This window comes from Dipodomys spectabilis, unplaced genomic scaffold (assembly GCF_019054845.1).
Source record: "Dipodomys spectabilis isolate Male_0828 unplaced genomic scaffold, ASM1905484v1 ptg000234l, whole genome shotgun sequence".
NCBI lineage: Eukaryota > Metazoa > Chordata > Mammalia > Rodentia > Heteromyidae > Dipodomys > Dipodomys spectabilis.
Genome location: NW_024870911.1, coordinates 18,157,544 through 18,172,197, shown reverse-complemented (window position 1 = coordinate 18,172,197; position 14,654 = coordinate 18,157,544). Strand labels below are relative to the sequence as shown.

General features: G+C 43.9%; 1 protein-coding gene across 2 annotated transcripts in view; it reads right to left on the bottom strand.

The window, feature by feature from the left end:
- LOC122124161 (SAP domain containing ribonucleoprotein) overlaps positions 1-14,591 on the bottom strand; it is a 65,925-nt gene extending 51,334 nt beyond the window's left edge. For both annotated transcript variants that reach the window (XR_006150500.1, XM_042698861.1), the window contains exons 1-4: positions 14,485-14,591; positions 9,692-9,791; positions 3,786-3,832; positions 3,057-3,124 (exon numbers count right to left, since the gene is read on the bottom strand). Coding sequence is in view for 1 of the 2 variants with exons in the window: in XM_042698861.1 (XP_042554795.1) it covers positions 3,057-3,124; positions 3,786-3,832; positions 9,692-9,791; positions 14,485-14,520 (251 nt within the window). In the remaining variant the exon portion in view is untranslated. The remainder of the gene's footprint in view (positions 1-3,056; positions 3,125-3,785; positions 3,833-9,691; positions 9,792-14,484) is intronic.
- Between the last annotated feature and the right edge of the window lie 63 nt (positions 14,592-14,654).

The following is a 14,654-nucleotide window of genomic DNA, read 5'->3' as shown; positions in this document are numbered from 1 at the left end:
CCTACAACATTTAACTACCTTGGGTGCAAAACAAAACAAAAAACAAACCAGCCATCAAATTAGAAAGTTATATTCATGAAGCATCTCAGGCCAGAGTTGAAAAAGAGGATTCCATTCTGACTATTCAATGACACTTTCTAACTTGTTCAAGCAAAAAAAAAAAAACACCCACAGAAGTTTAATGTTTTACTTGAAGATCAATGTCAGTACGAGAGCAATCCTCTCAATCAACCACAGATTAATGACTTCCTTCTTTTCATCTTTGAAGACAATCACTGTAGTAGAACTCACGGCAGAAAAGGAACTAATTCAAGAGAGTTCGGACCACTTATATTCCAACTCAAGACACAGACAAAACTCAAGTAATAATGCCTATCACATTCTGGGGGCTCATGATGTATTTCTACTCTTCACCTCCAAATCACAAAAACTACTCTAATTACACATTTAACAAATGCTAAAGATAGTCAACGTCTTTCAAAGCTCTACAAACTTCCAAACCTCATTATTTTAACCTAAAGAAGCTAATTATTATTGCATTCAGTTGATCTTACTTCTTGTCCCAGAAGTCTCCAAAATATCCCTATTTTAAGGTTCTCACTAATTTAAATAAATTTAAATTCATGTTCTCAGGGCACTGTATCTTATTACAATGGGAGCCATGGCTGATGCCTGGCTCATGCTTATCATCCCAGCTACTCGGTAGTCCTAGGTCAGGAGGATCAGTTCAAGGCCAGCCTAGGCAAAAAAGTAAGCAACATATACCTTAACAACAAAAATTGGCAAAGCAGTGTGCACCCATCATTCTAGTTAGTTGGGAAGCCTAAATATGTAGGCTACAGTCCAGGCCAACACAGGCAAAAACCTGAGATCCTATGTTAAAAACAAAGTAAAAATTTGAAGACATGGCTCAGCTGAGAGCTCCAGTGGAACAAGCAAAAAAGCAAGCAAACATCATGTCCAGAATTCAAAACCCAATATAGGCAAAAACAAGACAAAACTGATACCCATTTAAGCTAGGCACCAGTGCTCATGCCTATAAACCTAAACTACTTAGAAAAATAAGATCTGGAGGATCCAGGTGTAAAGCTAACCCAAGCAGAAAATCCAAGAGACACCATACCCAAAAACAAACCAGCAAAAAGCCAGCCTGGAGGCATAACTCAAAGGGCAGAATACAAGCTGAACAAGCAAGTAAAAATCAAGCCAATACACCGACTTATACTCTCAGTGCCAGCAAAAAAAAAAAAAAAAGTTATTGTACAGGAAAGATTACCTAACATGAAAGAAAACTCAAGAAACTGTGTATAGTGTGTTTATCTGTATCCACATATAAACATAAATATATTCCTATACACACAGGTTAAATACTCTCAAAAGAATCTACTAAAAACTTCTGTGAAGGCTTACTGGAAGGAACAATGATGTAGCTTAGTAGTATAGTGCTTGACTATACAAGAATATACAAGGTCCCTGAGTTCTATCCCAATTTCAATTTCCTCAGAAATGAGGGATAAAAAAATGTCTGACAAGAAATACTTAAATTTATATACTCTTCCATGTACTATTTCTTTTGTTTACTTTTTTTTTTTTTGGTCAGTCATGGGGCTTGAACTCTGGACCTGGGCACTATCCCTAAGCTCTTCAGCTCAAGGGTAGCACTCTACCACTTGAGCTATACCTCCACTTCCAGTTTTCTGGTGGTTTATTGGAGTCTCTCGGACTTTCCTGACGAGGCTAGCTTTGAACCCCAATCCTCAGATCTCGGCCTCCTTAGTAGCTAGAATTAAGGCGTGAGCCACCGACGCGCAGTCTTTTTTTAAAAAAAAATTTTCTATACTTAAATCTACTTCATACAGCTATCAGAAACAAAAATGATAGAAGGGACTCAATTTTTCTTAATGTGCTAACAAAATGATTATTTTGGGAAAGAACCCTGAACAAAAATGCCTATCAACCTTATAAGATGGTTTAAACAAACTGAAACCGATTTTCCATTCTAATATTGGTCTTCCTTTCACTATATATCACAAAGAAAGGATATAGCGTTACTTGAGAAATAAAACATCTGCTCAACTCCCTCCTTCACTACAAAACTCCTTTTATGCAATTTTATACTTTTTACTGGTTAACTGGAAAGAGAATTTCACACAATTCTGCCCAGGCTGACTTTGAACCACAAACCTCAAATCTCAGATTCCTGAATAGGTAGGATTACAGGTATGAATGAGCCTGGCCAGTTTATATTTTTCTATAAGACTGTAGTTCTAGAAGAATAACAGTTTACAGAATTTTATGTAACAGATAATCTTACAGATCCTGCAGTAATTCTTATGATGATCCTATGAAGGAACTAAGACAAATACTAAACTATTTCTGAACTTGAAGATATCTGGTTTTAATCACCTATTATATAACCTGAAGACAAACTGCTTTACTTCACCTGAAAATTCTGGGTTTTTATTGTTGTTGTTTTTGTTTGTTTTGTGCCAATACTGGGGCTTAAACTGAAGCCTCATACTTGCTTAGCTTTTTTGCTTAAGGCTGATCCTCTACCATTTGAGGCACACCTTCACTTCCAAGTTTTTTCATAGTTAACTGGAGATAAGAGTCTCTTAGACCCGTCTGCCAGAGTGGCTTCAAACCTCAATCCTCAGATCTTAGCCTCCTAAGTAGCAAAAATTATAAGCATGAGCCATTGATGCCTGCTCTCCTGAAAATTTCTAATTAACGGGAAATGAAAAAGTTAATGGGGGGCTGGGAAGGTGGCTCAGTGGTAGAGTGCTTGCCTTGCATGCATGAGGCCCTGGGTTCGATTCCTAAGCACCACATAAGCAGAAAAAGCCAGAAGTGGCGCTGTGGCTCAAGTGGTAGAGTGCTAGCCTTGAGCTGAAGAGCTGAGGGACAGCGCCCAGGCCCAGAGTTCAGGCCCCATGACTGGCAAAAAAAAAAAAAGTTAATGGGAACACATAAGAGGTAAATAGAATGAAACTTTAAAACCAATAAAAATAGCACTGTCTGCATTATGCTCAGATTGTTTTTAAAAAGACAATTACACATCAACAGTTTTTTCAGGGGGTTCTTCTTCTTTGACAGGCAGCTCTATGGGCTTTGGTTCTTCTTCCTAAATTGAAAACAAAAAGGTTCACATGAATCAATAGTAAATACCCATCAACAGAAAAATATTACAGTAATCCTAGCTACTCAGGAGGCTGAGCTCTGAGAATCGCCCAGGCAGCAAAGTCCATGAGACTCTTATCTCTAAAAAACACTAGAAGGGGATGGGAAGGTAGCTCAGTGGTAGAGCACTTGCCTTGCACGCATGAGGCCCTGGGTTCCATTCCTCAGCACCACATAAGCAAAAAGAAAAAAGCCGGAAGTGGCACTGTGGCTCAAGTGGTAGAGCACTAGCCTTGAGCTGAAGAGCTGAGGGACAGCGCCTAGGCCCAGAGCTCAGGCCCCACAACAGGACCCAAAAAATGAAAATAAAAAAATTTAAAAAACACTAGAAAACCGAAAGTGGCGCTGTAACTCAAGCTATAGAGCACTCGCCTTGAGCTGAAGAGCGCAGGAACAACACCCAGGCCCAGAGTTCAAGGCCCACAACCAATTTAAAAATATATATATTACAACCCCAGAATGAACAAATCTCACAGAACTTTCACTCTGTTCTTGAGCTCCCCAAATAAATTAGCATCTAAAATACTGTAATGGTTAGTATTGAGCAACGTGGAAAGGGCAGTAGCACACTACCAACCCAATTAACCTTAGTTTTTCCAACTTACCTCTGTTTCATCTCCCAATACATCTTCTTCATTTGCCTCTTCTTCAGCTAAAGAACATTAAAATATTCAGGTCAAACTGCATTACAAAACCATCTTGATGACTGAACTAAGAATAAAGTTACAATCACTTTGCTTTCCCAAAATAAAATTAAACAGTGAAGGCCAAATTGATGATTATATAATCTGGAACATTTGAAAAACTGAATGGATTTTGGTCAAGACTACTGGTTCATGCCTATAATCTTAGCTACTTAGGAGACTAAGATATGGAAGATGGTGGTTTGAGGCTGGCTAAGGCAGCCTCAAGTCTGCAATAGTCAGTCACCAAAATAACCACTAAAGAGCCAGATGAGCTGGGCAATGGTGGCTCATGCTGTAATCATAGCTACTCAAGAAGCTGAAATTTGAGGATCGTTCATTGCCAACAAGAACGGAAAAATTCCCAAGACTCTGCTCTCCAATTAACCAACAAAAAGCCAGAAGTGGACTGGGGCCAGTGGTTTACCTCTGTAATCCTAGCTACTCTGGAGGCTGAAAACTGAAGATTGAGGTTTGAAGTCAGCCTGGGCAGAAAAGTCTATGAGATTCTAATCACCAATTAACTACCAAAAAGCTAGAAGGAAAAAAAAAAAAAAGCTAGAAGAAGGGTTCTGGCTCAAGTGGTTAAGTGCTAATCTTGAGCTGCCCCCCCCCCCAAAAAAAAGCCAGAACTAGAGGTAGAGCTTAAGTACTAGAGTACCATCCTTAAGTGAAAAAGCCAAATAGGGCATAAAGCCCTCACTCAGTTCAAGCCCCAATACAGACATACATACAGGTGTGCATGCTGGCACACAAGCACATACACACATACCAAAAAACAAGCTAGACTGGCCAGACTGGAAGTGTGGCTCAAGTGGTAAAACACCAGCCAAACAACTGAGCAAGCAAATGCAAGGTCTCAGGTTCAAAAACAAATATTTGGCTAGGTCTATAGTTGGTGACTCAGGTCTATAGTTCTAACTACTTAGGAGGCTGAGATCTGAGGATCATGGTTCAAAGCCAGCCCAGGAGGAAAGTCTGTGAGATTCTTATGTCCAATTAACCTCTAGAAAACCAGAAGTGGCACTGGGTTCAAGTGGCAGAGTGCTAACCTTGAACACAGAGGCTCAGGGACAGAGCCCAGGCCCTGAATTCAAGCTCCACAACAACACAAGTTTTTCAAAAGACAGAAGCAAAAAAGTAACAGGAGAACGTTTGATTTTCCAAAAACTAAGATTCCTACTTAGGAAAGGATGCCAAAGAAAAATTTAAAAACAAATCACAAAGAAAATATCTCAAGAGCTGGGAGCCGGTGGCTCACGCCTGTAATCCTAGCTATTCAGGAGGCTGAGATCTGAGGATCGCAGTTCAAAGCCAGCCCAGGCAGGAAAGTCCATGAGACTCTTATCTCCAATAACCATTAGAAAACCAGAAGTGGCGCTGTGGCTCAAGCAGCAAAGCGCTCGCCCCAGGCCCACTACCAACCGGAAAAAAAAAGAAAGAAAGAAAATATCTCAGGAGGGTGCCAAAGGCTCACACCTGTAATCCTAACTACTAGAGCCTGAGATCTAAGGGTCACAGTGCAAAGCCAGCCTAGGCAGGAAAGGCTGTAAGCTTTTTTTTTTTTTTTTTTGCTGGTCGTGGGCCTGAACTCTGAGGCGCTGTGCCTCAGCTCTTCAGCTCAAGGCTAGCACTCTAGCTACTTGAGCAACAGCGCCACTTCTAGCTTTTTCTGCTTATGTGATACTGAGGAATGGAACCCAGGGCTTCAGGCATGCAAGGCAAGCACTCTACCACTGAGCCACCTTCCCAGCCCTGGCTGTGAGACTTTTGCCTCCAATTAATCACCAGAAAACAGGAAGTAGAGTTGTGGCTCAAAGTGGTATAGCTCTACCTTGGGTGAAAAAGCTCAGGGACAGTACCAAGGCCCTAAGTTCAAGCCCCATGACAACCCCCCCCCCAAAAAAAAAAGAATAAAAATAAAATATCCATGTCTGAAAACAAAAAAGTTACTAGAATTAAAAAAAAAAAAATCAAGCCAGGTACTGGTGGTGAATGCCTGTAATCCTAGCTACTAAGGAAGCTGAGATCTGAGGATTGAGATTCAAAACTAGCTCTTATCTCCAATTAACCACCAAAAAACCAGAAGTGGTGCTGTGGCTCAAGTGGTAGAGTACTAGCTTTGAGCTGAAGAGCTGATGGACAGCGCCTATGCCCAGAGTTCAAGCTCCAGGACCAAAAAAAAAATCTACAAACTAGTAAGGAAGCTCAAAACTGGGCAAACAAACTTAAAAAGCTATGACAAAAAGGAAAGATAAGTTAAAAACAACAAATGAACAGATAGAGGACACTTGATAGGATATCAAATTTAGGTTTGTGTAGATACAAAAACTCTGATGCATCAGTGTTAAAAGTATAGACTTAAGGCCCTGGTGGCTCAGGCTTATTGTCTTAGCTACTCAAGAGGCTGAGAGCTAAAGATCATGGTTCAAAGTTTGCCCAGGCAGATAGTGCCCAAGTCCCAAGTTCAAGCCCTAGTTCTCTCTTCTCCTTCTCTCTCTCTCTCTCTCTCTCTCTCTCTCTCACACACACACACACACACACACACACAGAAAGAAAAAAGAAATCAGGGTCTGTTTTTTGTTTTTTTTTTTGGGGGGGGTGGGGGTCTGGTTGTGGGGCCTGAACTCTGGGCCTGGGCGCTGTCCCTCAGCTCTTCAGCTCAAGGCTAATGCTCTACACTTGAGCCACAGCGCCACTTCCGGCTTTTTTCTTTTTGCTTACGTGGTGCTGAGGAATCGAATCCAGGGCCTCATGCATGCAAGGCAAGCACTCTACCACTGAGCCACCTTCCCAGCCCCTTGTTTTTATTTTCTTCTTCTTCTTCTTTTTTTTTGTTTTTGTTTTTGTTTTTGGTCCGGTCATGGGGCCTGAACTCTGGGCCTGAGCGCTGTCCCTCAGCTCTTCAGCTCAAGGCTAACGCTCTACACTTGAGCCACAGCGCCACTTCCGGCTTTTTTCTTTTTGCTTACGTGGTGCTGAGGAATAGAACCCAGGGCCTCATGCATGCAAGGCAAGCACTCTACCACTGAGCCAACTTCCCAAACCATGTTTTTATTTTTTTTTTTTTTTTGTCGGTCGTAGGGCTTGAACTCTGGGCCTGGGCGCTGTCCCTCAGCTCTTCAGCTCAAGGCGAGCGCTCTACCACTTGAGCTACAGCGCCACTTCCGGTTTTCTGGTGGTTTATTGGAGATAGGAGTCTCACGGTCTCTCCTGCCCGGGCTGGCTTTGAACCGCGATCCTCAGATCTCAGCCTCCTGAGTAGCTAGGATTACAGGCGTGAGCCACCAGCGCCCGGCTGTTTTTATTTTCTTAAAGGCAGAAATGGAAAATGTCAGACCTAGGAGGGACCATGGCTTGCCTAGTTTATAGACTTCAAGGTTCCAGACACATATATCATAAATCATGAATACTTAAGACATGTAAGAAGTTTGACATAGTAAATTCTTAGTAAATGAGTAATTAAAATTCAGGACTTTAAAATTTTAGTCCAGTGATACTTGTACCACTAGGCTAACCCCTCCTCCTTTTCCTCCCTCCGCCCTTCCTTCATTCCTTCCTTCCTTAAGACAGAGCTTCATTAATTATCCATGCTGGCCTCAAATTCATAATTCTTCTTTATCAGCCTCCCAGCAGCTGGGATTAACAGGCTAACACATTTATGACACATAAACACACGCACTCTCATACATTCATTCATTCACTTTTGTAGAGCTAGGATTCAAACACAGGTCCTTCTGTATGCTAGACAAATGATCTACTATTGAAAACTACACTTTAACTCTCCATGCTAACCTTGTATGTGAGCTCACATGTATGTGCCAATACTGGCTCTTGAACTCAGGACCTCCCATTCTTGCTTAGCTTTTACACTCAAGACTGATGCTATATCTGCACTTTCAGCTTTTTGCTGATTAATTGGAGGCAAAAGTTATCTCAGATTTGTCTATCCAAGTTGATTTTGAGCCAGGAACTTCAGATCTTAGTTTTGTTTTTGTCAGTCATGGGGCTTGAACTCTAGGCCTGGGCGCTGTCCCTGAGCTCTTCAAGTCAAGGCAGTGCTCTACAACTTGAGCCATAACTACAGCCACAGCCCCACTTCTGGTTTTCTAGTGGTTAATTGGGGATAAAAGAGTCTCAGACTAACCTGCCCAAGCTGGCTTTGAACTGCAATCCTCAGATCTCAACCTCCTAAGTAGCTCTTTTTTTTTTTTGGGTCAGTTGTGGGGCCTGAACTCTGGGCTTCGGTGTTGTCCCTCAGCTCTTCAACTCAAGGCAAGCACTCTACCAATTGAGCCACAGTACCACTTCCAACTTTTTCTGCTTGTGTGGTGCTAAGGAATCGAACCCAGGGCCTCATGCATGCAAGTCAAGCACTCTACCACTGAGCCGCCTTCCCAGCCCTGTGAGAGATTCTTTTTTTCTTTTTTTGGGTCCGGTGGTGGGGGCCTGAACTCTGGGTCTGGGCACTGTCCCTCAGCTCTTCAGCTCAAGGCTAATGCTCTACCACTTGAGCCACAGCGCCACTTCCGGCTTTTTTCTTTTTGCTTATGTGATGCTGAGGAATCGAACCCAGGGCCTCATGCATGCAAGGCAAGCACTCTACCACTGAGCCAGCTTCCCAGCCGCGTGAAAGATTCTTATCTCCAATTAACCACCAGAAAACCAGAAGTGGCCCTGTGGCTCAGTGGTAGACTGCTCACCTTGAGCTTCTAAGAGCTCAGGGACAGCACCCAGGCCCAGAATTCAAGCCCCACAACCAAGAAAAAGTAGTTCGATGCTGGTGACTTATGCCTGTAAATCCTAGCTACTTAGGAAAGTGAGATCTGAGGACTGCTATACAAAAAGTGTGTAAGACTATGTAACTCCAATAAAATACTCCTGAAGTCATAGAGAGCTAGGTTAGGTCCTGAGTTCAATGAAGCCCCAGTACCAACACACACACACACACACACACACACACACAAAATGAAGCTCCAGTGTACACACACACACACACACACAGTGAAGGATAGGGGGGGAAAAAAGCTAACCTGGGGCTGGGAAGGTGGCTCAGTGGTAGAGCGCTTGCCTTGTATGCATGAGGCCCTGAGTTCGATTCCTTAGCACCACATAACCAGAAAAAAAAAGCCGAAAGTGGCCCTATGGCTCAAGTGGTAGAGTGCTAGCCTTGCGCTGAAGAGCTGAGGGACAGCGCTCAGGCCCAGAGTTCAGGCCCTACAACTGGACCGCCCCCCACCAAAAAAAAAAAAGAAAGAAAAAAAAGCTAACCTAAAGTTGCCCTATAAAATGTGTTTTATATTAATAATAACTACTCCGTTTTAGATGATCAAGAGCTTTGGGTGGTTTTACTTTTTTCAAGATATGGTCTTTATTACGTAGCTCAGACTGGCCTTAAACTCACAATTATGCCTAAATTTCTCAAGCGCTAGAATATGTGTACCATGCCCAGCCCAAGTTTTCTTTTCTTTTCTTTTTTTTTGTCAGCTGTGGTGCTTGAACTCCTCCTGGGCACTGTCCCTCAGCTCTTCAGCTCAAGGCTAGCGCTCTGCCACTTATGCCACAGTGCCACTTCCAGTTTTCTAGTGGTTAACTGGAGATAAAGAGTCTCACAGACTTTCCTGCCTGGGCTGGCTTTGAACCATGATCCTCAGATCTCAGCCTCCAGAGTAGCTAGGATTACAGGTGTGAGCCACCAGCACCTGGCCCAAGAGTTTTCTTGATGATCTTAGAGTTTACACTAGCAATGATCTAAGGAAGGAAGAAATCTAAGTGTCAGAGTCTAAAAATTAATCCCCTTACATCACCTGGCCTCCACATGTACTCACCATGCTCCTCAAGATAAGCCTGGAGCCTGTTGATGAGATCTTGTTTTATTCCTTTAGTCTCCAAACCACGAGCAAGACATTCTTGCTTTAGTTCAGCAAGCTGGAAAAAAAATTTTCCCTTAGTTAACAGGATGAATCCCAATGAGTAAAAGATGTAGTAATCACCAAAAAATATATATAAAATAACTATCTAGGTGCTGATGGCTCATGCCTGTAATCTTAGCTATTCAGGAGGCTGAGATCTAAGGATCACAGTTCATAGCCTATCTTGGCAGGAAAATCCAAGAGACTTATCTTTAAATAACAACCTAAGAGCTGAAGTGGTGGAAGAGTGCCAGCCTTGAGCAGAAAATCTAAGGGACACTGCCAAGGCCCTAAATTTAAGCTACACTCAAACAATCAATAAAATTAGAAGAAATGAGAGATAAAGTTCAATTTAAACCTACTGCTTTTAAATTGGAAATGGTGGCTCATACCTGTAATCCTAGCTATCTGTAAGCCAGCCCAAGCAGGAAAAGTTCATGAGACTCTTAATCTCCAATTAGCCACCAAAAAGCCAAAGTGGAGCAGTGGCTCAAGTGCCAGAGCACTAGCCTTGCACACAAAAGCTCAGGGACAGCACCCAGGTGGAGTTCAATCCCCAGGACCGCACAAATAAACATAAATAAATAAAACTACTGCTTTTAATAATACTAAAACCCGGGCTGGGTAATTGGTTCAGTGGTAGAGTGCTTGCCTTGCATGCATGAGGCCCTGGGTTTGATTCCTTAGCACCCATAAGCAGAAAAAGCTGGAAGTGGTTCTGTGACTCAAGTGGTAGAGTGCTAGCCTTGAGCTAAAGAGCTGAGGGACAGCCAGGAGCCTGTGGCTCACGCCTGTAATCCTAGCTACTCAGGAGGCTGAGATCTGAGGATCGAGGTTCAAAGCCAGCCCAGGCAGCAAAGTCTGTGAAACTCTTATCTCCAATAAACACTCAGAAAACCGGAAGTGGTGCTGTTACTCAAGTGGTAGAACGTTTGCCTTGAGCTGAAGAGCTGAGGGACAGTGCTCAGGCCCAGAGTTCAAGCCCCACAACAGACAAAAAAAGAAAGAGCTGAGGGACAGCACCCAGGCCCAGAGTTCAGGCCCTATGACCAACAAAAATAAGTAAATAAAAATTAAAAAAAAAAAATACTAAAACCCTATACTCAACAAAGATGACAAACTTTTCTTTCTTTCTTTCTTTTTTTTTGTCAGTCGTGGGGCTTGAACTCTGGGCTTGGGCGCTCTCTTAGCTCTTCAGCTCAAGGCGAGGGCTTAAGACCACAACACCACTTCTGGTTTTCTGGAGCTAAGTGGTTTATTGGAGCTAAGAGTCTCATGGACTTTGGTGCCAGGGGTGGCTCTGAACTTCAATCCTCTAATTTCAGCCTCCTGAGTAGCTAAGATTACAGGTGTGAGCCACCAGCACCCAGCTTCAGCTAATTTTTTTGGCACTAAGAACAAAAAAAATTTGATTTCTAACAATTGCTCTGCAAATTACTATATGGAAAAAAACAAACAGGTTCTCCCTATCACCTAGCTACGATTTGGATATGGTATGAGCTTGTTCTCCTGTGTGGTGACGTTGGAAGATAGAACCTCTAAAAGGTAGAACAGCCAGGAAAGGCGGGACACACCAATAATCCCAACACACAAGAAGCTGGGGCAATGGGCTGGGAAGGTGGCTCAGTGAGCGCTTGCCTTGCATGCATGAGGCCCAGGGTTCGATTCCTTAGCACTACATAAGCAAAAAGAAAAAAGCCAGAAGTGGCATTGTGGCTCAAGTGGTAGAGTGCTACCCTTGAGCTGAAGAGCTGAGGGACAGTGCCCAGGCCCAGAGTTCAGGCCCCACGACCGGACCCCAAAAAAAAAAAAAAAAAAAAGAAGCTGAGGCAAGAGGACTTTGAACTGTCATGGCTACATAGAGGACAGCCTTTGCTACACAGGAAGGCAATGTCTCAAGAAAAAGAAAAGGAAGCCGGGTGCTGGTGGCTCACGCCTATAATCCTAGCTACTCAGGAGGCTGAGATCTGAGGATCGAGGTTCAAAGCCAGACATTAGACTCTAATCTCCAATTAACCACAAGAAAACTGGAAGTGGCACTGTGGCTCAAGTGGTAGAGCACTTGTCTTGAGCTGAAGAGCTCAGGGACAATGACCAGGCCCAGAAGTCAGAGTATAAGGAAAGGGTTCTTAACTAGGGGTCCATGGCTCTTCAGGACTTCAAGATAATTTTATAGAGCCCCTCCAACTTCTGGGGAAAGGAATATACTTTTCATCAGAGTTTAGAGATACTTGTGTAAAAAGGTAAGAAGTGCTCTGAAGAAAAAGCAGATAAGCAAATGTAATTAAAGAATGTATCCTGAAGACAGCTCTGAGCCATCAGATACCACTGAGATGCCATGTAAAATGAGGACTCACAGGTGGATTCAAGCAAAGTGGTATTGAGTCATACAATATGTAACCCCTTGTGTTTGACTCTAGAGTGCGCACGCGTGCCAGCATGCAAGTGCATGTGTGCCAGTACTGGGATTTGAACTCAGGATATCATACCTTTGCTTGGCTTTTTCACTCAAGCACAACACTATGACTTGAGTCGCACCTCCACTTCCAGGTTTTTGTTGGTTAACTGGAGACAAGAGTCACTTGGATCTGGATCTGTCTGCCTTCAAAACATGATCTTCAGATCTCAGCCTTCTAAGTAGCTAGAATTACAGGTATGAGCCACCAGTTGCTGGCTGATATCTGGATTTTTTTTTTAATATACAAAAATGTTTTTAAGGCTTACCCAAAAAGCTTTTCAGTTTAATAAATTTCAACTTAATATCAAAAAAAGAGGAGGAGGAAGGGAGAGGAGGTGGGAGAGGAAGAGGAGGAGGAAGAGAAGGAGGAGGGAGAGGGGAAGGGGAAAGGGGAAGGGAGGGGAATGGAGGGAAGGGGAGGGGAGGGGGAGGGGGAGGGGGAGTCCTGAGCCAAGGCTAGTGGTTCTTGCCTATAACCCCAGCTAGGAAGGCAAGAAGGGTTGGAGGCCAAACCAGGAAAAGTTAGTAATACTTTATATCTCAAGATCAAACAAGAAAAAACATCCTTGGACTGAGGTTGTAGCTTAGTGGCAGAGCAGTGCTCAGCATGTATAAGATCCTGGGTTGATATATGGTACTAGGAGAAAAAAAGTGGTAGTGGGAAGGGAGTGAATCCTCTTTAGATCCTCAGGAGCGCTTGCCTCATGAGTCTCCTAGACCATAATATCTGAAATCAGGTCAGAGACTATTATGTAAAAGTGATTTAACCATTCAAATGCAAATTTTATATAAACCTGACAGATACTGATTGAATGTGAAAAAAGGGACAGTGCCCTGGCCCAAACCCGCATTACTGCCCCCCTCCCCGAAAAAAAAGGTTCTCAAGATGATGTGACCAAAACAAGAGCAAACATCTAAATGGGAAAACTACAAATCACAAATAAGGAACTAATCAAGATATTCTCTTCCTAAAAGGAACTACTATCTCCTAGGAATGATATTCTAAGTGCAGGAAAGCTACCAAGATTCCCAAAAGGTACAACTTAAAATAGCTCCTGGGGGGGGCTGGGAAGGTGGCTCAGTCGTAGAGCGCTTGCCTTGCATGCCTGAGGCCCTGGGTTCGATTCCTCAGCACCACATAAGCACAAAGAAAAAAGCCGGAAGTGGCGCTGTGGCTCAAGTGGTAGAGCGCTAGCCTTGAGCTGAAGAGCTGAGGGACAGCGCCCAGGCCCAGAGTTCAGGCCCCATGACCGAACCAAAAAAAAAAGCTCCTGGGGTTCAGAACGCCTTCCAATGGAGCTATCAGGACCCAATATGAAACAGGCCAAAGATGACCCTAACTTTGGAACTATTTTTTCCCAAACTATTGCAGTTATGGGCTCTCTCTCAGTGGCAGGAGGGGTACATCAGGTGAGATAACTGGAGAAACTTTGAAAGCTGAGGTGTCTGTATTTTCACAAACTTTTCAAGGCTGCCTTAACACCAAGCTTCTGTGGAGAGGGCTATTTTCTAAGGCCTCACCATGGTTTCAATTGTTTTTAGGGGGGGTGAGGGGGGTCAGTCTGGGGCTTCAATTCAGGGCCTGGATGCTGTCCTTCAGCTCTCGCACTCAAGGCTAGTGAGCTACCACTTTGAGCCACAGCTCCATTTCCGGTTTTCTAGTGATTAATTGGGGCTAGAAGTCTCACAGACTTTCCTGGCTTCGAACGGTGATCCTCAGATCGCAGCCTCCTAAGTAGCTAGAATGACAGGAGCCACTGTGCCCCACTGGTTTCAAAATTCTTAGGCGTGCCCTACCTAGAAAAAGGGAACGCAAGCATTTTCGGAATCATGTTCAGGATATATAGGTATATGTAGGTGCATGGCCATCTACATACGCAAAAATGCTCATCATCGGCTAACAGGAGAATCTCGGCTTTGGGTCAGCAGACTGGAAAGCACCAATTTGGGCTGGGATCTGCCTGGGGCAGAGGAGGGACGACTGACGTAACCCAGCGTTAGAAAAACGAGTAATAAACCCGACCGAGGTGGGGAGGGGTTGGCGGGCAAAGCGACGACAGGAAGGAAGCCGAAACTACAGGTAGAGGCAGCGATACATTGGTGAGAAGTGGGGCCTTTGGGCAGGGAGGCATAAAAGAACCACAGCCGGAGCCGGAAACGACGTGGGAAACCCTGAAAGGAGAACTTCCAAGAGAAGAAAGCGCAATCCTCCCGGAAAGCCCACCTCAGCCCTTTCCTCTCCCCACTGTACCTTCAGCTTATGGAGCTCCACCGTCTCCGCCGCCATCTTGTTACCCCTCCACTCCACTAGGCCCCCACCGGCTGCCTCCGCCTCCCGGAGCTCCCGCCTAGACGTAGGAACCAGAGCCAACCAATCGCTGCCACTCTTACTTCCACCTTAGACCATCGGCTCCCCTCATT